The sequence below is a fragment of the Cervus canadensis genome, chromosome 22 (genome assembly GCF_019320065.1).
Source record: "Cervus canadensis isolate Bull #8, Minnesota chromosome 22, ASM1932006v1, whole genome shotgun sequence".
In the NCBI taxonomy this organism is placed as follows: Eukaryota; Metazoa; Chordata; class Mammalia; order Artiodactyla; family Cervidae; genus Cervus; species Cervus canadensis.
The window spans coordinates 11,763,118-11,788,402 of NC_057407.1; the positions used below are offsets into that span (position 1 = coordinate 11,763,118).

The 25,285-nt window shown below is 51.1% G+C and overlaps 1 protein-coding gene and 1 non-coding gene across 6 annotated transcripts in view; one reads left to right on the forward strand and one right to left on the reverse strand.

The window, feature by feature from the left end:
• The window catches only part of POC1A (POC1 centriolar protein A), a 118,526-nt gene that overhangs the window by 17,508 nt on the left and 75,733 nt on the right, over positions 1-25,285 (reverse strand). For all 5 annotated transcript variants that reach the window (XM_043441906.1, XM_043441908.1, XM_043441904.1 and 2 more), the window contains 2 exons: positions 24,535-24,633; positions 1,313-1,456 (listed from right to left, as the gene is read on the reverse strand). In XM_043441906.1, the coding sequence (XP_043297841.1) occupies positions 1,313-1,456; positions 24,535-24,633 (243 nt within the window). The remainder of the gene's footprint in view (positions 1-1,312; positions 1,457-24,534; positions 24,634-25,285) is intronic.
• TRNAG-CCC lies at positions 8,124-8,195 on the forward strand. Its single transcript has one exon. It is a non-coding gene; the product is annotated as a tRNA-Gly (tRNA).

Sequence of the window (25,285 nt, forward strand, 5' to 3'; positions counted from 1 at the left end):
TGCAGTACTAGCTGGGATGCTGTGACACATGGACCATGTGACACCGTGTGGAGGAGTTCTTCGAACTTAGCCCGGAGCCAGCGGTACAGAAGAGACGCCATGCCACTTCACCCCCATCTCCATCAGAGACTCAAGGGGACACTACCTCCTTCCTGTGCCCTCCTTCTACCGTGAGCTGGCACAGGAGAGTGGTCTGCGCCCAAAGCCAAGGCGGGCAGGAGCCTGAGGATCTTTAAATCCTGCAGTCGCCCAGTCGCCGCCCCCACCTACATGCCTCATGCTGGCTGTGCTGGACTCTGCTCACTGCTTGGATGTGCTCATGGTCCCCACCCCCACCCCCAACCCCTGGCCCAGACCTGCAGGCATGCTGCTGCTCCCTGTGCAGAGCTGCTCCTCTACCCCAGGACGAGAGACCCTCCGGGCATGCCCACGGTGCTGGCCGCCACCTCTCGTCAGGGCATTCTGCTTCACTGAAATCTCTGCACCTAACAGACCACTGTTCATGAGCAGCCAGTTGCATTTACGCGCCTGGTGGAGGTGGGGCCACATGGATTTCACGGATGAGGGTGATCAGCGCCACAGCTAACATTTATTGAGCAGCTACCCAGGGGTAGGCACAGACCAAACAATGCTTGCAGACTCATCTCCTTTAATTCTGACCATAAATATGGCAGGCTCAGGACTTCCCTGGTGGTCCAGTGGCTAATACGCCGTGCTTCCCAATGCAGGGGACTTGCGTTCGATTCCTGGTCAGGGAACTAGATCCCACATGCCACAACTAAAGATCCCGCATGCTGCAACTAACACCCGCTGCAGCAAACAAACAAAACATGGCAGGCTCGTGACAGATAAGCACACCAGGGCTTGGAGAGCCACAGGGGCATCTCCAAGGTTGCTCAGAGGGTAAGGAGCAGTGCCACCTCAAACCCAGAGCCTGGCTGGGCTCTCGGTGCCTTGACGCTCTGTGCACAGTTCCTGGCACGTCCCTGGACTGCCCCCCGCCCACAGTGAAGAGTCAAATGAAGGGACAGTGTTTCTTTCAAAGCTCTGTTGTGGCCCAAGCTAACACTGGGTGGGCATCCCTGGCAGGATTCAGTGTTGGTGATTTTGGGGTACAGTGGCTTGGCCAGGGATTGAATGGCTCTGAGAGACAGGATCCCAGGGCAGGCACTGCCATTTCATTTATTTGGGCTGAAAAATAAGTACACTATAAGTATGTTTTTTAAAAACTCAGGACCAGTAGGCCAACTTCAAATGGTCCAAATGGCCAGGCCAAGTGCAGATGATGGGGGGAGTCTATGTCACAGCCTACCTGGGTGAGGACGTCCAACTGGCCCACGATGTGCTCCAGTGTGCTGGTCAGCGACTGGGGCATGCTCACGGGCTCCTGGGATTGGCTCTGCATCGACTCCTGACTCCTGCCCCTGCTGGGCGGGACGAGGGGGTCCACTTCTGGCTGAAAACAATAGAAGGAAAGGGAGCCCTTTAGTCTTGAGGAAACACTGAGGAAAAGAGCCCCTCAAAGGATCAAGGGGAAAACCATCAGCAAACTTGAGAAGACGAGTTCCAAATGTTGGTGAGCAAGGGCGGGACTCCACCTCTGGGCCCTCCTTTCCGAGCAGAGACTGAGAGCGAGGAGTGGAATCAAAGCAATCGCAGTCCAGGCTGCAGGGCCCCGGGAGGGATGTCAGGCTGGGCTCTTGGAGGTCCTCAAGAGAGGCCAGGGGCTGCCAGCTCTTCACAAGACCTGCAACCTCCAGTGTGAGGCCTCTCAGAGTCCAGGGCCCCTGAAGTCTATGCTGGCCCCTGAAGTCACCCTTCCTCCTAGTTAGCCCAACACCCACTCCCCACCCTAGGGGTGGGATGGCCCAGAACTAAGGGAAGGGTCCGGCCCTGCCCTGGCGCAGATCCCCAGGGCAGACAGATTCTATGTGAAAGTGCTGGTCCAATGGCTGGCGGAGTCAGCATCCACAGGACAGGTGCCCCATGCTGCTTCAGAGAAGACTCCGGGAACCTGAAGGACTCGGTGCTCCTGTCTAAGATCCTCAGTCCCCGAATGCAGAAGCCATCCTCCCCTGCCACCGCCGCCACTGGACAAGTGATTTCCTAAATGGACTAATCCAGTCCAATGCGTGTCTCCCCAAAGTCAGGCACTGCTCTGCACACAAAGGCTTTTCCAGACCCTAGAAGCATCGTGCACGTGTGCAGCCAGAGCAGGATGCCGGGAACCACCTGGTTCCCAAAGACAGCATGGCCAAATGTCTCAGGAAGATACAATTCCTCTGTGGACTTGTTCCTTGTGGGAATGACATGCTCAGCAAGGCTGACACTCCTCAGTTCAGTTTTGAGGGCAGCCCCAAACCCCAGTAACCCATAGATGCAGCCACCCTTGGGACTCAATGTTTTCAACTACAATCTGACTGACAGACATTCAAAATGTTACACGTTGTTCTTTGGCTTTTGCCAGTCCTCCGGGGCTCTCCATAGGCTCTGAGAGAAAATTCAAGCCCCTTGACAGGGGACCCTGCTCTAGCCTGCCTCCCTCCCCAGCGCTGCTCCCACCTCTGCCCTGTGTCTGGCTCCCAGGGTCCCCTCATCCGCCCTGCTCCAAGCATCCTTATCCATTCACCCTGCAACCCCTCACGCCCAATCAGAAGCTCCTCTGTGCTCCTGCACACCTGGACCTGCCCTACCCCGATCCTGTTCCTCCCGCCACTCATCTTCAGAGACAGGACACATGAGCGGGAAGAATCAAAGCCAGACTGCCCGCCTCCCACCCACATGTCTGTGTCTCTCTCTCCCTGTCTCCTGCCTGCACTCATCACTCCTTTCCCCTCTAAACCCAGGACACATCATTGGGCTCAAAGCCTGTCAACTCCCCAAACACAACAGAGCGCAGGGCACTCCAGCCAGCACTCCCTCATCCTTCAAAGCCCCAGCCACGGCAGAACACCAGCTACGACTGTGGCTCACCTAGGATCAGCAGCCAGCTGGCATCTCATCTGAGTTGGCCCATCTCCGGGACAAATCCAGTGGCTCTGCCCTGGGCATGCTCCCCTGGGCAGGCCTCAGCATCCTTGAAAAAAATCCGCCCAGAAGACAAGTACCAACCAGCAAAGAAGGGCAGCTCAGCACATGGCCTCTACCTGCATATTTTCCTTTATTAGGAAAGTGTTCTAATATCATAGCTAACAAACTCTCAAGTGCACGTCAATTTGAACTTGGAAAAATGCAGGCCCCAGTGCTTACAGAGAACTTGAATGTGAGACACAAACCTGAGGAGCATAATTGAAAAGAAGGGCAATGCCACATCCACAGGCCTGCTGTCTGCTGTGGCCATGGTTAAGACCTTGGCCCATGGGGCCTGGGGGACTTCCAGTCCTCTAGGAGTTGTTACACTTCAGCTCTCAAAGCCCATCCCAAAGGGAAATGTTTCAGAAGCCTTGACTGGCCTTCAACACTGTGGCCCCCAGACCCAGGCAGTTCTGTTGGGAGACAGAGCAGAGTGGGGAAGAGCAGGGACTCAGACAGCCCCTGGCCAACATCTGAGCTCTACCTCGACAGGCTAGGTGGCCCTAGGCAAGAGTTTTAGTCCCTCTGGGCCTCCACTTCCTCATCTGTAAAATGGGAGTGACAACTGGGCCTGTACTTCCAAGGGCTGGACTGTGAGAAACGCTTATCTATGAATCACCCACAAGGCTTTCTGGAGGAGCCTACACCCACTACTTCCAAAGAACCCCCTCCCCTTCCTCCTGACACTGAGTCCCCCTGGCTCCCTCAGGAAAGGCCACCAGAGGGAGGATAGGAACCTGGCAGCCCTCTGTCCTGATGACCAGCATCCTCAAGGAGTGACCAGTCGGGCGCTGCCTGCTGCCTGGGAAGGACGGGATGGAAATTCTGAGTGTTTCTGCAAAATGGCTTGGAGATAGACAGTGCCAAGCCAAGCCTCTGGAGGCAGGGGTGGGGATGAGCACTACTGACTTCAGCAACAGGAACCCTCCTTCTGAGCCCAAGCTGAGCCAACTCCAAAGGAAGACTGAGGACAGCAGCCACATGCCCCAAACAGGGTGGCGGCTTTGGGAAGACAGGCTACAGGAACCGGAGCTCAGACAGGAAATAACTGTCAGAAGGTACCCAGCCTCCAGCCTTGCTCACAAGTCCAGGGTTCTGCCTGCCCTGGGCTATTCCTCCAGCCACGCCATTTGCTCTTGCTTTTACTTTCACCAGGACTACAGACATTACAGCACTTAACACACTGCCAGTCCAGCACATAAAGACGGACACCACTGTGGTTTACTTGTCACCTATGTGCCAGCATTTTAGATGTCACTTAATTTAATCCCTACAATGACCCTTCACAGCAGGCATCACTGGCCTTAATTTTCAGATGGGGAAGCAGAATCAGGGAGGTTAAATAACTTATTCTAATACAGGAAATGACAGCTGGGATCTGAACTCAAAGTACAGGGAGTTCCTGACAGGAAGCAGCCTCTGACAGGGGACATCGCCTGTGGATTTGCTGCCACATGCCCAGCGCCTCTTCCATCCTCATGGAGGCTCCCAGCTCCCGGCTCTAATATTTTTTGCGTCATTCCCCAGCCCCACCTGCCCTGGAATGCTTGCATGGCAGAGCTGAACACAGAGCCGGCAGGCCCTCCACACACACTCGACGACACCTCAAAGAGCCAAGCCCACCGTGATGACATTCCTGTGGAATGACACCTCCCCGCAAGGCAAAGGGCCAGCAGTTCAGCCCCAGAGAGCTGCTCACCTGCACTCGAGCACTTTGCAGATGTGGCATTCCCCAAGAGCTTGGCAAGTAAGTGACAAAGCAGAGATAAGAAGATGATGGGCAAGAGTTGGAAGAGGCGCACGTGACAGGCTGTGGGTAATGACAGTGATGGGACACCAAGAGCAGTGTTTAAAGGGTTGTCTGTTCAACATCAAAGGATACCAGGGGCCCTGCCTGGTGGTCCTCAGCTAGGTCTATCACAAGTAAAACTGTAACAGCATTAGTCCCACACATACATATGTAGGGAGCTGCACCAAGTCAGCAACTTGCATTCTTACCAAATAAAAACATCTTAACATTACAAGGGAAAAAAAAGGTGAAACTCAGAATTATGCTGTTGTCCAGTGGCCAAGTCGTGTCCGACTCTCTGTGACCCCATGGACTGCAACACATCAGACTTCCCTGTACTCCACTATTTCCCAGAGTTTGCACAAACTCATATCCATGGAATCAATGATGCTATTTAACCATCTCATCCTCAAATGTATGAATCAATCTAACTTTGTGGAAATCTCACCCTGGTACAGGACCCTGGGCTCTCACAGTAAGCTAACCTGCTTGCCTCAGTTTCTGTTGCTGCCACCAGAAGCTCAGCACTGCACACAGTAGGAACTGCATAATGTCTGTGGTTGCTCTCAGCCACTCAAATACATGGGTAACCAACCCATATATCTTCATTATAAAATAAAGTAAGAGCAGGGCCTGCAGGTCCTTCCTGGACAAGAAGTCAAGCCATCTGGGGTAACTTGACTGTTCTCTGGATTGACTACTCTGGTCTCACTTTTTCATCATCCAGGGGCGGACATGGATAACAAGCTCCCACCCAAGATAATCCCATCCTAACAAGAAAAAGACAAACAATCTAAAAGGATCTTAACTTATCCCTGGAAAAGGGAATGGCAACCCACTCCAGTATCCTTGCCTGGACAATTCCAAGGACAGAAGAGCCTGGTGGGCTACAGTCCATGGGGTCACAAAGAGTTGGACACGACTGACAGTTCAGTTCAGTCACTCAGTCGTGTCTGACTCTTTGCGACCCCATGGACTGTAGCACGCCAGGTCTCCCTATCCATCACCAACTCCTGAAGCTTTCTCAAACTCATCTCCATTGAGCCAGTGATGCCATCCGACCATCTCATCCTCCATCGTCCCCTTCTTCTCCTGCCTTCAATCTTTCCCAGAATCAGGGTCTTCTCCAGTGAGTCAGTTCTTTGCATCAGGTGGCCAAAGTATTGGAGTTTCAGCTTCAGCATCAGTCCTTCCATTGAATATTCAGGACTGATTTCCTTTAGGATGGACTGGTTTGATCTCTTTGCAGTCCAAGGGACTCTCAAGAGTCTTCTCCAATACCACAGTTCAAAAGCATCAATTCTATGGCACTCAGCTTTCTTTACGGTCCAACTTTCATGACTGACAGTTAACTTATCTTCAATCAGAGTGTTGAGATCACAGAGCAAACAACTAGCCTGGAATGTAAGGAAAGGCAGACTCTTCCAAGGAAAACAGGAAGTGAGCATCGGCTCACCTCCAGCAAAGCCTGGGAAAGCAGGACACCAATTGCCATACAAGTGGTGAGAAGAACTAGGTTTCCATGTTAGCAAGCTGCAAGGCTGAGTGAGGTCAGGGTGAGAGCGAAGAACCCACAGGAACAAGGGGAGTAGGTTAAAAATTAGGGTTAGAGTTAGGGTTAGGGTTAGCTAACAAGGTTAGCTAACAAGGGTTAGCAGGTTGCTAACCTGCTCAAAGGGTCTTCCAAAATGGGAAAGGAGTACATTAAGGCTGTATATTGTCACCCTGTTTATTTAACTTATATGCAGAGTACATTATGCAAAATGCCAGGCTGGATGAAGCACAAGCTGGAATCAAGATTGCCGGAAGAAATATCAAGAACCTCAGATATGCAAATGACAAAAAGTGAAGAGGAACTAAAGAGCCTCTTGATGAAAGTCAAAGAGGAGACTAAAAAAGCTGGCTTAAAACTCAACATTCAGAAGACTATGATCATAGCATCTGGTCCCATCACTTTGTGGCAAATAGATGGGGAAACAATGGAAACAGTAAGAGACTTAATTTTCTTGGGCTCCAAAATCACTGCAGATGGTGATTGCAGCCATGAAATTGAAAGATGCTTGCTCCTTGGAAGAAAAGCTATCACCAACCTAGACAGCATGTTAAAAAGCAGAGATATTACTTTGCCAACAAAGGTCTGTCTGGTCAAAGCTATGGTTTTTCCAGTAGTCATGTATGAATGTTAGAATTGGACTATAAAGAAAGCTGAGCGCAGGAGAACTGATGATTTTGAAATGTGGTGTTGGAGAAGACTCTTGAGAGTCCCTTGGAATGCAAGGAAATCAAACCAGTCCATCCTAAAGGAAATCAGTCCTGAATGTTCATTGGAAGGACTGATGCTGAAGCTGAAGCTCCAATACTTTGGCCACCTGATGCAAAGAACTGACTCAATGGAAAAGACCCTGATGCTGGGAAAGACTGAAGGCAAGAGAAGGGGATGACAGAGGATGAGAAGGTTGGATGTCATCACCGACTTGATGGACATGAGTCTGAACAAGCTCTGGGAGTTGGTAATGGACAGGGAAGCCTGGCGTGATGCAATCCATGAGGTTGCAAAGAGTCAGATACAACTGAGTGACTGAACTGACTAACTGAACTGAAAGGTCTTCTCCACAGACCTCCACAGGAACATTCATTAGAAAGATGGGGTGGGGAGGGTGGCGTGCAGGGATGGAAGAAGACCATCCTTAAGGGTGCAGGCCTGGAGGAGGGGAGTAATTACGGAAAAGGCACAAAGCCCCACCAAGATCTCTGTCACTTGTGGAACACAATTCTTAAGCTATGAGAAGAGCAAAAGAGATGAAACCCTTTATTCCTGTGGGAAAGGTAGGAAACCATCCTGAGAGATCACTCAGGTCTTCAAAGGCTGAGGGAGGGGCAGCACTACTGAGAATGCCCTACTTCTGAGACCCAGGGACACAGAGCCTAAGCCTGAAGCTGGCCCAGAACACACAGAATCCCTCCAACAAAGCTAGCGAGCAACAGGTAATAAGCAGTAACAGCCTACTGCCAGGGGAGGGACAAGACCATGGACATAGACACTTTCTGAGGGGCAGGGCCCCAGGCTAGACTGAAAGATGGGGGTGGAGCAGGAACATTGAAAAAAATCCTCCAACACCCAGACCTCACCCTAAGTGCAGGGTAATGCTAAACTAAGCTCAACTCCTGGTAAGACTATTTACCTCAGCCTCTGCCATCCTCAACATGTTGACTGGCATTCAATAAAAAAGTATGAGACACTGAAAATGGCAAGGAAGAGACTTCCCTGGTGGTCCAATGGTTAAGACTCTGTGCTCCCAATGCAGGGGCCCAGGTTCAATTCCTGGTCAGGAAACTAGATCCCATATGCCATAACTAAGACCCAGTGCAGCCAAATAAATAAATACTAAAAAAAAATAAAAGAAGAAGAAATGACTATTGATAAATGTAACAATGTGGGTGACTGTCAAAATAATTAGATTGAAAGAAACCAGAGTAAAAGGAGTATATAACTGTACGATTTCATTTATATCAAATTCTGAAAAATGCAGAAAGCAGATTAGCAGTTGCCTGGGGCTGGAGATGGACAGACAGGATTGACTACAAAGAAGCACAAGGAAATTTGGGAGATGATGGAAACATTCTATAACTTGACCATGGTAGTGATTACATAACTATTGAAACTCACAGAACGGTTCACTTTTAAAAATGGTGAATGTTACTATTTGTGTATTAATAAGTCTGACCTAAAAAAGATGCAGTTACAACTGAAATGCCCTTAGGACCCCAACCAGCCCATCCCATGACACTGCACTTGACACTGCCCCTCACTGCCACTCTGCTCTCAAGGTGACAATCACTGCCTGGCCAGGGGACATTAGCAACGGGTGAAACCTAAGGCTGAAGACCACAGGTGAGGCCTGTGAGTGATGGTTTCCAAATGCAGAGGGTAAGAGTCACATTTCAGTGACTCCCTGGTTGTTAGCAGATGTCCCAGGCAGGGATTCCTAAGCAGCAGCTACCCAGTCTATGGAACTTTGTCCTCAGCTGCTCAGGGGTCCATACACAGCTTGCCAGTCACGAGCGAGTGAGGTCTGCATACAGCTGGCTGGAAGCCAGGAGTGGCTGAAGTTTTACCACAAAGATGTCACAAGCTGACTTGACAGAATGCCCCCCTCTGGTTGGGTGGGGTGGTTAATTATTAACACTTGCTCAAGACTGAAATTTCTCCTTTTCTTTTAATCTCTAACACTGGACCTTGTCCTCTGCCCAGGCTGCTCCAGAAACAGAAACTCTGTAATAGACCAAAGTATCCAGAAACTACTGCCCAAGGCTTGGGTCTGACTAGAGAGGGGAGATGGAAGTGACCTGGGTGGGCTCACTGGTACCCTCCAAGTATAGACCCTGAGTGCAAAGCTGGAAGAAATGGACAGACACACACACCATGGTTAAATCTCTTCAACCTAATCTCTCATCCAACTGCTCATCACATAGTCTGCTAAGCGAGGGTACAGAATCACATACACAGATGTTTCTTGGTTTTCACCTCAGGCCTTTGGCTTTGACACTTGGCCTCACGGAAAGCTAACAGTCAACCAGTCTGCCTGTCTCCCTGTCTGCTAAACCTGGCCTTGGCGAGGGGAGCAGGGGACAGAGCTGAGCTCACTCGGGCTCCCCTCAGCTCCAGCTTCTCCAGGGGAAATAGGCACAGCTGTTTTCTCAAGTCAAAGCTCAAGAAAAAGCTGGTACTGTGTTCCCCACACATATTTGTGGACTAGATCTACTACAGTCTTGTCTGCCCTATAATTTAGGGTTCCGGCCCAGAGTCCAACAAGAAAGGAAACTTCTGGTTCTAAACATAGCCATGAACCCAAGAGGAATTCTGGCTTCTTAAAATCATCTAATTGTTCTGCAGTCCTGCCAATGTTCTTTCAAGGCAGCCTAAGTATGAGCACTGGGTTTGGTTACCGCTGTTGGCTTCTGCGTCGAGTATGAGCATGAAGGTTGCCGCTGTGAGTTCCCTACACCAGACTCCCAAGAGGGCGGGGCCCTGGGTCTTCTGTGCACCAAATAAGCCAAGAGGCCCAGCGACAAGGGGCTGGACGACATCCTCTGAACCTAATCAGGCTCTTCAAAATGACAGATCCCAATTCAGTGTAATAGCCATCTTGTGATCCCAGGCTCCCACCAATGGGAAGCAGACAGGGAGTCCTCTGAACTAAGGATCTGCGACCTATGAAGAAGCCGCAGGATGGGTCTAACATGGAGGATGAGGGATCCACATGCCTGACCCATACCTCCTCACTCAGAACTGGTGCTGTCCAAATGGCAAGACCGCAGGCAGCGTGGCCCACTTTCACACCTCACAGTCCTCTCCTGAGACACCCTCTGAGGCAAAGACCATGCGGCCTCAGTCCTCCTATTACACCTGCATGGGTCACGGGCCTCCCTGGCATGTGGGAGATGTTAAATGTACAACCAGGGAACCCCCATCTCCTCAGTCAGGCCCAAAGCAAAACTGAGGCCCCCACCCCCAGCTATGTCAGCCACTCCTGGGCTCAAAGCCAGACATCTCCTGCTGACTCCCCAGCCGTGTTGTCCGAGGGTTTCCAAGTATCTCCCCCTACACAAGAGGGCTGGTTTACGAAGCCAAATGTTTCAAAGGTATGAAAGGAGGGCCTTGGTTATATGCAGGAAATGGAAAGGCATTCTAATGTCCAGATATGTCTCCAGGAGCAAAAAGTAGGACGGTCCTACTGAAATGACCCATGAGAGAAGCTGTGCGGAGAAGGGAGTGAGGATGAAATGGGGAAAGAGAGGCTAAGCGATTGCAAACTGGTGGCGGCAGCCAGGAAGCAAGCAGACCATCATGCAGGAAGAATGTTGCTGTGTGCAGGGGAGATCCTGGCCTGCTCCTGGTTCCAAGGGTGGAGGAGATCAATCAGGCCGTTAGGGGTGGAAACCCCCAGATCATCACACCTGGTACAGCCAGAATCCCACACTGGTAAGCAGCAAGGCAGAGCCCAGGGTCAGGGACACAAATGAGAAGGAAGAGGGTGGGGCAGGCAGTGGGGTCCTCCGTGAGGCCCAGGGAAGTGTCAGGAGGAGGCTATGTGTGGAGCATCTGCTGCCAGTCTGCCTGGAGTTCCTGGAGCAGGTGCACCTCTGGAGCATTCTGAGAACCAATGTTGAGAAGCAGACAACGCCGCCGTGTGGTGCCCAGGGGGCGTGACCGACACCTTTGTAGGAGTGCCCTCTGAACACAACCTGCTTCCTGTAGGGCCAGCTTTTGCTCAGTTCACCTCAGGCTGGGTGTTGAGTCCCTAGGGTTGCTACCTCCTACTGTGAGACAGAAAAACCTGCTCTCCACACCATGAACCAAGACACCCTGGGTGGGAAATCAAGGCTTCCAATAAAGCTCAAGCATCAATGGCAGTTTTTGTTTTTTAAACTGCTCTGATCTAATTTTAGACTCAGAGAAAAGTTGCAAAAAATAGTACAGAAAATTTCCATATATCCCTCCCCCAGTGTTAACATCTTACATAATCATTAGTACAATGGTCACACCAGGAAATGAACATGGGGACAATTCCATTATCCAAACCAAGGAAGGGCTCCACTCAGGCTTCACCAGTTTACCTATTAATATCCTTGAATCCTGATGTTCCAGAATCCTATCCAGGATCTTGCACCACATTTAGTTTTTTCTCCTTAGTCTCCTGAAATCTGTCCAGTTCCTCAGCTTTCCCTTGTCTTTCATGACACTGACACTTAAGAAAGATTACTGGTCAGTTATGTTGTCAAACATCCCTCAGTTTCGGTCTGATGTTTTCCCACAACTGGAGTGAGGTTAGGCATTTTTTACAGGAGCACCACACGTGTGATGTCACGTGTATGACATCACAGAGCTCGTATGGACAGGTCTTCTGTATGAGCGACACTGACCTCGATCAGTGGTGATGTTGACCCCACTGCCAGGTTTCTCCAATGCAACGCTACGTCTTTGCCTGTGCAGTCAGTCAAGGGGGACGGTGGCTTTTTAAAAAGGAACGTGTGCGCTATGGAAAACAGTGTGGAGATTTCTTAAAAAACTGGAAATAGAACTGCCATATGACCCAGCAATCCCACTTCTGGGCATACACACTGAGGAAACCAGATCTGAAAGAGACACGTGCACGCCAATGTTCATCGCAGCACTGTTTATAATAGCCAGGACATGGAAGCAACCTAGATGCCCATCAGCAGATGAATGGATAAGGAAGCTGTGGTACATATACACCATGGAATATTACTCAGCCATTAAAGAATTCCATTGAACCAGTCCTAATGAGAGGGATGAAGCTGGAGCCATTACAGAGTGAAGAAGCAGAAAGATAAAGACATTACAGCATTACTAACACAATATATGGAATTTAAGAAAAGGTTGGTAACGATAACCCTATATGCAAAACAGAAAAAGAGACACAGACAATACAGAACAGACTTTTGAACTCTGTGGGAGAAGGTGAGGGTGGGATATTTCAAAAGAACAGCATGTATACTATCTATGGTGAAACAGATCACCAGCCCAGGTGGGATGCATGAGACAAGTGCTCCGGCCTGGTGCACTGGGAAGACCCAGAGGAATCGGGTGGAGAGGGAGGTGGGAGTGGGGATCGGGATTGGGAATACATGTAAATCCATGGCTGATTCAAAGAATAAAAAAAAAATAAAAATAAAAATTAAAAAAAGGGAAAAAAAAAAATAAATAAAAAGGAACGTGTGGCTGTCATTATGCACTATGCGTGTCAGCCCAGCTTGCTGATAGCTGCAGCTGCCCGGCAGATGAGAGGCATCTAATGAAGATGAGCAGCAGAGCCGACGTCTCTGGAAGACGCCGAAGCTCTCGGTGACAAAGAGGAACAGTAGCAGTTTATTTATAGATCCACTTGAAGACAGCTCATTGTAACTACTGGAGTTGAATGTTTAAAACCTCGGGAACAAAGGCTGGCTATTTTAAACTCTCCTTGCACTTGGTTCAATGGAGAGACTTAGAGACACCGATCATCCCCAGGCACCACTCCCACCATTCGGTAATTCATATTTTGTGCAGCTTCTCAGGACGTGAGCAAAGCCTGTGAGACAGCCAGCCAAGACTGGCCCTGCTTGCCCCGCAGAGGCTGCAGGCCTCCAATGAGCCAAAGCCCTCACCCTGGTGCTGCCAAGGGAGGAGCCGAGAGAGGCTGCCTCCTCCCAATCCGGGGTCTCACAGCCCCCCTTCCTGGAACATGAAGTTGCACACAGCTGTTGTGAATCAAGGTTACAGCACCTCTCCACCTCCGTCCCCCTACAGGCTGTGAAGGGGGACAGCGCACCCCAGCGGACGCCTGCCCTAGGACAGCTGGTGGTGGTGGGCCCACCTACGCTGATGCATCTCCGGCGGGGCGGGGCGGGGACGACAAGGGCTTCCCGGAGCTCAGAGCACACAACTCTCCGTGAGGACAGTGGGAGGGTGGAGCCTGGCCTGGCCCAACTGCAGCTCTGAGCTAAGAGCACCGAGCCTCTCCACGTCCCAGGACCACGCTGGGAGGGGAGACGTGGGGTTTCTCAAAGGCTCCCACATCCTTCTCTGAACAAAGAGCACAAAACAACGTTGTTGACACAATGAAGAAGAATGTGAATATGCACTAGGCACCTGATATTAAGGAATTATTCATTTTGTTGGATGTGGTAAGAAAGCTGCATTTATTTAACCAAAAAGAAGTCTTTATTTAGGGTAAAATAAAATAGCTGGATTAAACAAAAATATTCCAATTATTTTAAAAACTGTGGGAGGAGACAAAAAACAAGGTTGACAAAATGCTGGAGTGAGGCAACAGGTACATGGGGGGGTTCATTATATTATATTCTACTTTTTGTGCTAGCTTAATAATTTCCACAATACAAAAGTTTTTTTTTTTTTTGGAGGTTAAAAAAAAAGCTTCCAAGTGACAGGAATGAGTTGTGGAGCCGAGGCCAAGCAAGTAGGACCCCAGGAAGAAGCTGAGGTACAAGATCACTCCCACTCTGGTGTCTTGACACTTTCAAGCACAGGAGGCAAATTTGGCTAAATCTACAAACATCCAGGATAGCCTTTGGTACTGCCATAGAGAAAGCCCTAACTGCATCAACAGTGTTCAGTGAACCCTGCAGCAGTGTCCAGAACTTCAAAGAAACTAATTTTAAGATAATCTCCATGGAAACCATCTATTCTGATTTTTTTCCATGGTAACCAATGAGAACATAAACACAAGCATTATTCAACACCCTTATACCACATGGGCCATGCTGCCATCCAATCTGGAAAATATAAGCTGCAAAGGGCTTTTTTCCACTGAAAATGAAAAGGAAGACTAAAACTTCTAGTCCAAACGTGTAGATTCTCCCACCCTCCACGACCCACACCATGCCATGCCACCTAACCTGAAGCTGACAAACCAGGCCAGCAAGTGGTTTCCTTCCTTTAGCCTGGGACCATCAAACGTGCCAAAGGCCAAGAGCCAGAGCCTGCCTCCAGCCTCACACACTCCACCCATGCTGCCCACAGACAGCAGGCATGTGTCCACTGAACTCAGATTTCCTGTTCCAGAGGCATGCTGGGCACCACGCGGATACAGAGGAAAAAGTCAGGCCTGCAAATAACTGACTGCAGCAGAGAGGGGCTGCTCTAGTAAGCAGTGCTCTGGGTGGGCAGGGCAGGAAGAGTTCGCAGCCTTCCCTCTGGGAAGGCTGCGTGGAGGAGGTGCCACCTGGAAAGAGACTGAAAGGATGAATGCAGCTCTGCTGGGGAACAGAGAGGGTGGGGGCTGAAGAGACACAGTCAGATGTAAGCAACTCAGTCTATTTCCACTTGTGGCTCATTTCTTCCACTTTCAGGTTTCTGAGTTTGAAAGTTCCATGGAAAAAGGAAGAAAGGGAGGGAAGGAGGAAAGAAGGCAGGCAGGCAGACTGGCTCTAGATGCCAATGGCCTCAGTTCTTGCCCACCCTCCCTGCTTTGTGTGCATGGCCTCTGCTGGCTTTCAGTGGAGAGGGGACTTGTCAGCATCGCCTAACCCGGCTGTGGATTAGTGCTGTCACCAAAATGGTAGCGTCACAGCAGTGGCCCCACAGGTGAAACAAAAACACCCAAGGCATGTGGCCTGTGCCTGCCCAGGACATTTTAACCTCAGAGTAAAGTGCCACAATGTGAGGAACCCACTGTCCTGTGATTTGGGCTCACATGTGCAACTGTGGGGGCTTCCCAGGTGGTGCGAGTGGCAAAGAACCTGCCTGCCAATACAGGAGACACAAGAGACGCAGGTTCCATCCCTGCATCAGGAAGATCATTTGGAGGAGGGCATGGCAACCCACTCCTGTATTCTTGCCTGGAGAATCCCATGGACAGAGGGGCCTAGTGGGCTACAGTCCATAGGGTCACAAAGAGTTGGAAACAACTGAAGCGACTTAGCATGCACAAGCAACTGTGCAATCTCCACTGACCTTGAACCCGTGCTTTGGCTGCCAGGAGGAAAGGAAACCCAAAGAAGCTCTGAGACCCTTGAAAGACCTTGAAAGAGAGCTCTCTACGGTGTCAGTGCACACCCAGGTTCCTGCACCAGGTGTATTCCAATGCACTCAGAGCTGGACACAAGGGCATCCAGGCTCTGTCTGGATTCCAGAGTCAAGTTCACCCATCTTCATGGCACTGTGACTGTGTGAATGCGCCTTGCCCTGGATTTCGGAGACTACGCCCCCGGCTGGTTTAGTCATTAATAGGCCTTCCTTCCTAGGAATTGTGCTTTTCTCTGGATAGGGACCTTGTGAAATGGATGGGAATTTTTCAGTGGCAGGAAACTACCATCATCCCCTTGAAAGGGCAGCTGGAGAAGGGAGTTCAGCTTCTGCCCATCCCACCACCCCATCCTCTACATGTCACAGCTATCAGGGCCATTTTGGGGCTTGTTCCTGCTCTTGCCATCTGGAGGCACTTCCCCAAAAGGATCTACAAAGATGACCTCCACCTGGGGGTTTAAATGTTGGGCCACAAGCACCCAGGCCATCTCAAGCTCAGGTGTCAGAGACTCACCCACCAACCTCCCTAAAGGCCCTGCAGGCCCTGGAGGACGGGAGGTGACCTAGGCACCCCCATCTGCCAGGTAAGAGGTGAACACTGAGGACAACGCAGGAGGCAGGTGGCGTGGAGAATGTGGATTCAAGCACTGATGACTGGACTGATGTAGCAGCACTAGGGGCCAGGACAGGAGCCCACAGAGGATGACAGGCTCAGCAGAAGCTCAGAGGGCTGCCTGGGGTCCCACTCTCCCTCTGACTGACTGGTGATAAAACCACACATCTGCCTGCTCAGTTGTCAACAGAGCCCAGCAGGTTTAAAGAGTGCCTTTAGGTCCAAAGAGACCACAGGGCAACACTGGGATTTCTTCTAACATAGCACAAAGATCAGAACTAACCACACCTCTTTCCAAATTGGGCTGAAGGGGTGCCAATTCTCCAGGTGCCTCTCCCAAGTTGTAGAAACTTCCTAAGATGGACAAAGACTCTCTCCTTCCACCGTCTCCCTGCCCAGCATGCCAGGGTCTCAATCTATTGGTTTCCAGTAGCATCAGCATCACCAGAAATTTGTTAGAAATGCAAATTCCCTTACTGAATCAGACACTCTGGGGAGGAGACAAGGTGAATTTTAACAAGCCCTCTGGGAAATTCTGATACACACCAAAGTTTGAGAACCACCACAAGAGGCTTGCTCAGTAAACATCACATGTTAAAAGGCTTGTCTCCTCACTACACTGCCAGGAAGCCCAGAAACTTCTCCCAGAGCACTTCCACAAAATCGTTCTCCTGCTTGTGAAAAGCAACCCGTCCCTTCTGGGAAACACGGTAATTTTTTACCGTGTACCTGGTGGCAGCCCTGACCCACCTGCCAGTCAGTCAGTTATAGCCTCTGGAAGGAAAAGGAGAGGGGATCCTGCCTGCTTCCCAGAACTGGACATATCGGGTCAGAGGGAAGAGGCCAGTCCCTCACTCTGATCCCCAGGGAGCCCTCTGCTACCTGTATCAGAGTCTCTGGTGCTCCTGGACAGTGCACGGTCACGGTACCCATCAGCCACTGTCCAAAGCAGGAAACTTTCTTCAAAAATTGTAGCTTGGGGACTTCCCTGGTGGTACAGTGGATCAGAATCCACCTGCCATTGCAGGAGACATGGGTTTTGATCCCTGGTCCAGGAAGATTCCACATGCCACGGAGCAACTTAAAGCCCATGAGCCACAAGTACTGAGCCTGCGTGCTGCGAGCCCATGCACCTAGAGCCTGTGCCCCACAACCAGAGAAGCCATCACAATGAGAAGGACAGAGAGGAGCCCCCGCTTACCAAGCCAGAGAACAGCCCAGGGAACAGCAAAGACCCAGTGCAGCCCAAAATAATTTAATAATTATAGTTTGGGGGCTTCCCTGGTGGCTCAGATGGTAAAGAAATCTGTCTGCAGTGTGGGAGACCCTCGTTCGATCTCTGGGTCAGGAAGATCCCCTGGAGAAGGGAATGGCAACCCACTCCAGTATTGTTGCCTAGAAAATTCCATAGACAGAGGAGCCTGGTGGGCTACACTCCGTGGGGTTGCAAAGAGTTAGACATGACTACTGGAAAAAGGCAGAACAAACACTGAACTTCTTTATTTCTAGGATCCTCTGGCTTCTCAAGGAAACTAAGAAACCTGGAGCACTTTCTACGACTTCCACTCAGGTAAAGGGCGGGGGGAACATGCAATCCCAGTGTGGACTGAGGCAACTCGTCTGCGGGCCTCCGTCACCAGAGTCAGCAAAGGCTGCTGCAGCTGCCCCACCCCCCACCCCCACCGGATGGTCTTCTGCAGAGTGAGCCCGCAAAACGGAAAATGCCCGAAGGAGTAAAGTAGGCTGGTGGGGAGAAATCAGGATACAGAGACTCCAGATGACCTGCCTGAGGTCACAGAAGAGACTTGCTATATCTGACAAGGCCTCAGCCTTGGCTAGGAACAGGACACAGGGGCAGTACTGCCAGCCAAGCTCTTAAAGGGACTCCAGGAGCCACAAGTTTCCAGCATCACCCACCCCCCCAGTAGGGCTGCCCAAGAATCTTTCCCCGGCAGCCATCCTAGTAAGAGTGCTGTACTCACCCCAGAAAGCGCCTGGCCAGCCAGGTCTCCGGTTGTCCTATATGGTGCCCAGCCCATCCCAGATGATCTGGAGATGCCTCTTAGAAGAGGAACCTTGGGGTCTTAGAGTGGGTGATAACAGGGATGGGCAGTGGGAACTCAACTCTCACCGAGGGTGACAGGCATGCAGACACCAGAGGCCCCGAGGGGAACTGCAGGGGTCGACACAAGCGCGCACACACAAGAGTGACAAAGGGCTGTGTTTCTGAGTCACCAGTCTGTCCCGTGCAGGGCTTGGCTATCTGGCCTGGGGGCTGAGGAAGACAGGATGTTTTTGCCCCCTTAAGAAATGGGGAGAATACCTCTTACTTGTTTCCAATTAAGAGTCTCTCAACGTCCCTAACAGAAAAGCTGAGAGCTAGGGACACAGGCTTCATCCGGGCCTGTGCTGCTCACCAGCAGGTGACCTTAGGCTCAGGTTTCTCCTCTGTGCAGCACCGGGGGTGGGAACGAATTATGCCACAGGAGTCACACAGAGATGGCCTATCCACTAAGTCCCAGGAAACATGAAAACAAAGTCCCCACTGTTTCCAAGTCTGCCCCCAAAGCCCAGACCCTGTCAGGCCCAACAATGGTCAAACCAGGCAAGAAAGTGCTGGGAGAGTTAGGGAGGGTCTGCTTCCCTGTGTCTTTCACCAGGCTCTCGATGCCCATGTGCCTGATACCCTCTGACTGCTTGAGGATCAGACGAGATTGGGCACGTTCAGGGTGGCATGGCCTTAGATAACTGCTTGAGGATCTGTTGCCAAGAGCCCCCTTTAATAGCATAGAAAATTCTGAGCCAGAATTGGCCTTAAGTAGCGAAAGGAGAGGCTCTTCTCTAAGACATGTAAACTTGGGGTTCACATCTGCTCTAGTTACTCACAATGCCTCATCTATAGATCCACACTTCTCCTCACTATGAAAAGTGACTGCCAGCTACAAATGTGTGTTCTCACCAAGAGACCCAAGTCTCCCAAGTTCCCAAGAATGCAAATCTATGAGACAGGTGGAGACGGGCCCCTTCCCTACCTTGATCTGATGACTCCTCAGGCCAGGGCCCTGCCTGAAAACCCAGATCTTGAGCAAACGCCACCCAGGACTCCCAGATCCTCAGCATGGGACAACATCCAGTGCCAGGGCTCTCTGGACCAGGAATCAGGGCCCAAGAACCCTTAAGTCAAGCCCACTCTGCAAACAGAAAATGTGGGAACTGAAGCAGGGGTACAGGGGGTGTCAGGGGCTCTGTGGACCAGAGTAATTAAGAAGAAGAAATGGACCACCCTGAGTGAAGGCTGAGGCCTTGGACCAGATATCCTTGGCTAACCTGGCCTCCTCTTCCTGGGGACAGAAGAGGAGGGCTGAGGCTCAGGGGGTCCTGGGCACTGTGCCCAAGGAGTTGTGGGGGCAAGGGGGAAAGGAAAGGTGCTTCCTCCCACCTCATAGATTTGCTTTCGTGTGTGGAAGCAGAGAGGACTCAGGCTACTCATCAGGATGTATAACTGACGCCTGCAAGAGTCTGGAAGCTGCACTAGCCCTCACAGGGACAGCCTGCTGAGCAGAGTCAACCTCGAAGATAACCTGGTCAGAAGCGCCCCACCCCCTGGCCTGCTGTCCCTCACCACAGCAGGGGCAGGGGGCTTGTCTAGCTCTGTCAGACAGAGGAAGGAAAAGGAATATTCTAAAAATAGAAAAAAGGAAAAAAAAATTTTTAAATAATAAAAATAGAGCTTGGAGAGCACTTGCCATGTGCTAGGCATGGTTTCAAGTGCCTGCTTGATGGGTAACACCTCATGCAATCTCACAGAGGAGGAGGAGTCGGCATCTTCCCACCCGAGGTGAGTGGAGAAAAGCCCTTGGCCCTAGACCTCAAGGTTCTCTGAACTGGAGGGCAGTCAGCTCAGAGAACTCAGGAAGTGGTTTTCTAGTTTTACTGAATTACCTAGAATTTGGGCCTTCTTAACCTCCCACCCCACCCAGCACAACCTTCCTTCCTAATTGCACAACAGGCTCTCAGATGTTTGGAGGAGGGCAAGAGTAAGATTGTTATCAGAATAAATGCATCCTTGCTATGAAAAACAATATTTAGGATGCTTCTGTGGTTGAGGCAGAAGTCAGCTATAGTGGCTGGGACTTGGAGAGCAGGTGCCAAATCCAAGGTCAGCCAAAACACAATGGTCAATAGCCTCAGGGACTGAGCAGAAAACACAGGAGGGAGTGAGAACCATGAGAATGAGTGAGAGAGGGTGAGGTGACCAGGGCTGGAGTAGGAAACAGAGCTCAATATAGTCCCCCGGCAATGCCAGTACAAGCCCCTGCCACAGACAGCATGTTGGGACCCTCACAAGCCCCTCTGGAGGCACTCATCTGCTTGAAACCTTCCAACCTTCTTCCACCATGCAGCATGCCACAGGGCAGAACGTGGCGTTTCCTGCCCATTCTCAGCCCAGGGCACGGGCTGCAGTCCTGCCTCTGTAGGATTCCAAGGAGAGAAAGCTCTTTAGCCACAGTCCCGAGATCCCTCCTCATCACAACTCAGCCAAGAATAGAGGGAAAATGGAACCCATTATTCTCATTCTGAAGGGCTGGGAAATGGCTTTTGCTTTTCAACATGAAATGTGTCTAAAAATAAGCTGTGAATTTCAACCAGAGGTTGAAAATAGCTCTAGCACTGAACAGAGCTCTGTTCACAGTGGGCTCAAGGATGGCCTTCATTCCAAGAGCAAGCGCTGAAGCCACAGCCAGGGCAGGGGTCCAGGCCAGGGGCTGTCACAGGCTCACAGGGCTGCCCCTGCCATGGTCTGCCCCTCTGGCTTTAGACTGCCAAACTCTAACAGGCATGTGGTCCAGAATTCAAGATCCAGCACCTGGCCCAATGTGCTTCTAACATCCCCAAATGCCCAGGGGTGACTCATGTGGCATTTGAATCTGAGACCCAGAGTGTAAACAGGGCTGGGGGGGTGGGGGAGGCGGACATCAGGATCAAGAGCTCCCTGGCACAGCGGTGGTGCTCAAGGCTCCCTGAGAAGCTAAGCCACCAAATCCTCACCAGGCACTGCACCTAGGGCCAGGGGAAGCCTGCAGGCAGGAAGGGCAAGAGCACACTTTGAGTGTAGTAAGGAAAATCAAACTGTTAAAGGTCTTTTTCTGCTGTTTACCATCACCCCTGGAGATTCCAAAGTTTGATAAGCCAAACATTTCTACAAAATGGGCTTGTGTTAGAAAGCCAGACTAAGAGACCTGGGCCACAGTTGCTTGGTTGGGGGAGAGCCCAGATCTGGCCCATCAAGCAGGATCACAGGCTCCAGAGTTAGTGCCATCCCCAAGCTCCTCCCACCCCCACCCACCCCTGCGGCAGAAGCCCCTCTTCTGGGCTCACTCCCAAGACAGGAGTTATTGAAGTGATTCTCAACCAGGAGCAGTGCTGCTCCCCAGGAGACAGCTGGCAATGTTTGAAGACATTTCTGACTGTCTCAACTAGGGGTGGGGGGTGCTACCGGCAAGCCAGTGAGATGCTCCTAAACATCCTATAATGCACAGACAGCCCCCACAGTGAAGATTCATCTGGCCCAAAGGATCGACAGCACCAAGGCAGAGAACCCCTCCGTCGCTGGAAGAATGCTATGTGGACAGAGTTAGAGGAGTGGGGGCTCCCTGAGGAGCTGAGATACCCTGGTTGGCCACAGAATCAGTCACCAGCACTACCTCGGGGCCTGGGAAGCCCGTGGGCAAGAAAGGAAGACTACACTCATCAGCCCACCTCCCCACCTCAGGGGAAAACCTAGCCACTGAGCTGCACTATACCAACTAGCTCGCCTCAGTTCGGGAAGATGAAAAAATTCTGTGTATGGAGGTGGTGATTGTTGCCCAACAGTATGAATGTACTTAATGCCACTCAACTGTACACTTAAAAATAGGCACAATGGGGGCTTCCCTGGTGGCTCAGTGGTAAAGAATTTGCCTGTCAATGCAAGGAACACAGGTTCGATCCCTAGGTCTGGAAGGTCCCACATGCCCCACAACTACTGAGCCTGGGCTCTAAAGTCCAGGGGCCGTAACTACTGAAGCCCACAGGCCTACAGCCTATGCTACACAACAAGAGAAGGCACTGCAATGACAAGGCCGCAGACCGCAACTACAGAAAGTCCTCCAGAAGCAACAAAGGCCCTATATAGCCATAGAAACGAAGAAATCTTAAAAAAAAAAAAAAAAAAAAAAAAAAAAAAAAAAAAAAAAAAAAAAAAAAAAAAAAAAAAAAAAAAGGCAAAATGGTCCACATGCCACAATGAAGACCAAAGATCCTGCATGCTTAAGATCTAGCACAGCCAAATAAATAAATAAAAATATACTTTTTAAAAATAGGCAAAATGATGAATTTTCTGTTACATATATAAAACAAAACAAACAACCTCCCCCCACTCCCCAGCTCTCCTCTTTGACCTGGGAGTCCTGAGATAAGAGCCACTCAAGTGTACACTGGTGGTATGCATGTGTGGACGTGGTATGTCTGGAGGACCTACATGTCAACTCAAGAGTCTCAAAGGGGCCTGTGACAAATGAGCAAAAAAGCCTGAAACAAAGAATGACTTTAGGATTAAAATGTCAAGTCACTTTCTGGGTTAGCAGAAGTCACCTACATCAGACGTGGGGTCCTGGAAGCCTGCCTGTGGGGGTGTTCAGGTCCCACTGTGGAAATGGAGGTTTGAGAAAAGTGGGTGTTTTACCTGGACCACGGAGCCGGGGTGCAGACCTTAGATCCCACACCCCTTTCCCGATTTGAGCCCCACAGGGTGATGCTCACTGGGCAGAAGGCTTGAGGCTAGTTCGGGAACAAACGTTCCTTCCGAGGCCTCTAATGGTTCGGCCAGCCAGACCCTACCCTGCCTTGTCCTGCTGGCTTTCCCACCCCACACCCTCCATCCTAGATGACCAGGCCCTGCAGCTGTGGGAAGCAAGGGTGCCCCACACCCTGTCTCTGGCTCAGACTGAAGGGACATGGGGCAGCTAAGTTACTTTCCCAAAAGCTACCAGAAAAGGAGCATGGGGTTCTCCCCTTGCTGCTGATTACTAACCATTCACAGGAGACAGATGGCAGACCCCTCTCCTGGGATGGGAAAGAGCTTCCAACCAGCCCTCTACCACCTCTACCACCAGTTTCTAGCTTAGTCAGCCCTGCTCAGGGGGACCAGCATGGTGGGCCCCTAGGTCTAGACACTGCGGCAGGCGACTAGGCCCCAGATGTCTCAACTGTGAACGAGAACAGTCACTCAGAGCACTCATCGTGACAAGGTCAGGAATACACGGGGCACTACACGTCAAGGCCTCAACAGGGCGTGGTTCACCATAAATACCCAACAGACGGGAAGCTGTAGGGGAGGTGGGCATGGACCTCAAGGGATCCCAACCCCACAGTCTGGAAAATGCTTTTATAGGTGGAAGATGAAATAGCGGCAAGCAGACCACTGGGCAACCCAGCCACCACTCTCCCAACAAAATCAAAAGATGAGAACTGGACGCTCCTTAGCAAGTGCGGAGGGAGAACAAAACCTCTGGGCCAAGGGCAACTCTTGGAAGAAAATCTTTAAACCCCAAACTGGCGTGTTCCTAGAGGGAGTCCCTCTATGTCCTAGAGACATAGGACAGGGCATGGGAGGGGCAGGGCCCTCTGCTGGAGCCAAAGAAAGCCCTGGAATGGACTTAGAGGCTTCCTGGTTCTATTCTGGGCCAACCTTGAGTCGCTGGGGGCCTTGGGCAAGCCGCTTCCTGTTGTTCAGGCCAGCTTCTGCGTGTGGGAGAGGCCACGCTGCCACTAAGGTCCAGGCAGGAGAGATTTAAGCAGCCTGCACCAGAGCTTACAATCCAAGTGGCTCCACCTCCTTGGTGTCACTGTTTATTTCAGCCAAAGCTAAAAATTACCTTCTTCAAAGAGTAAGACCATATCGCCTATCTTTTTTACCCCAAATATTTGTCCAAAAAATATTGTTAACTATTGAAGTGTTTTTAATTCAGGAACACTGGGTGCCCTTTTACCAACAAAGGCACTAAAAATGGTTTGTGGCTGAGGAACTTCCTTTCCATGGTTTAAAAAAAAAAGGAAGTGAGAACAGGGTTGGGGCCCTTCCCATTCGTCCTAGCTGTGGCTTCAGGCCCTGCACCCTCTAGGAATCTGACACTGCGTCTGAGGCTCAGCACCAGAGATGTCCTTCCTCTCCTCAGGCCTCAACCAGCCAGCGGCCCAAACCACAGGAACGATCCCCCAGCAGATGACGCGGGGCCTAGGCAGCCGGCAGTCTACGCTAACAGCATCCTCACATCTTGTCTGTTCACTCCAGATTTGAAACAAAGCACCACAAGCACCTAAGAAGTTTCTGGTAAATCATGAGATCTTACCCGGGTCTCTTCCCTGGAACCTAAGCCTGCAGCGCCCCCACCGTCCCCAAGCCCAGTGCTGTTGACCATGACCCAGTCCACCAGCCACAGGGCTCAGGATAATGCCTGTCAGGTCACTTACCAGAGTCCCAGAGGAGCTGGCCCGCGCGGCTGGGGGCCTCTGCACTCTTAGCACTTCTCCATAATTGACGATGTCAAAGTTACTCTTCCAAACCATCACCTGTCAAGACCAACAAGCACACAGAATCAGGAGGAGAAATACCCCTTACCTGTTCTTCTTCACGGAGAAAATGGGCCCAGAGGCTACTGCCAAAGTTCTGGGCCAATGGTGAGACTGTGATCCCCATCTGGCACCCCACTCATCTCCGGACCTGCCCCACCTCCCTGGAGAGCCCCGAGAGGATCGCGCGCTCCATCAGGTGGAGAGTCACCATCACCACTGGGCCCCGCATGGCTGCTCCCTGTGCCTGAGGCATCCCAGGCCCAGGCTCTGTATAGCGAGCATCTCAGGCTAAATGTCTGCCCTAACGCCACCTTCTCAGAGAGGCCTTCCCTGGCCCTCTTGCTAGTTTTGAGCATAGCTCTCTATTTCCTTCAAGGCATCAGACTCAGTAGTTGTTTAAATCTCTGTCCGCTTTCCCTTGTTTATCACCTATCTCCCCACTAAAATAGAAGTTATTTACGGTGGCAGCCTGGCCAGCCTCACTGTGAGAAGTGGTTCAGATACAGACTCCAGGCCATACCACTAGGGTTAAGATCCTGGCTACACCCCTTACTGTGTGGATCTAGGCAAAGACTCATCTCTCTGTGCCCTGGTTTCCTCATCCGTGAAATGGGGATGAATGGTAGTTCCCACCTCACAGGGCTGCTGT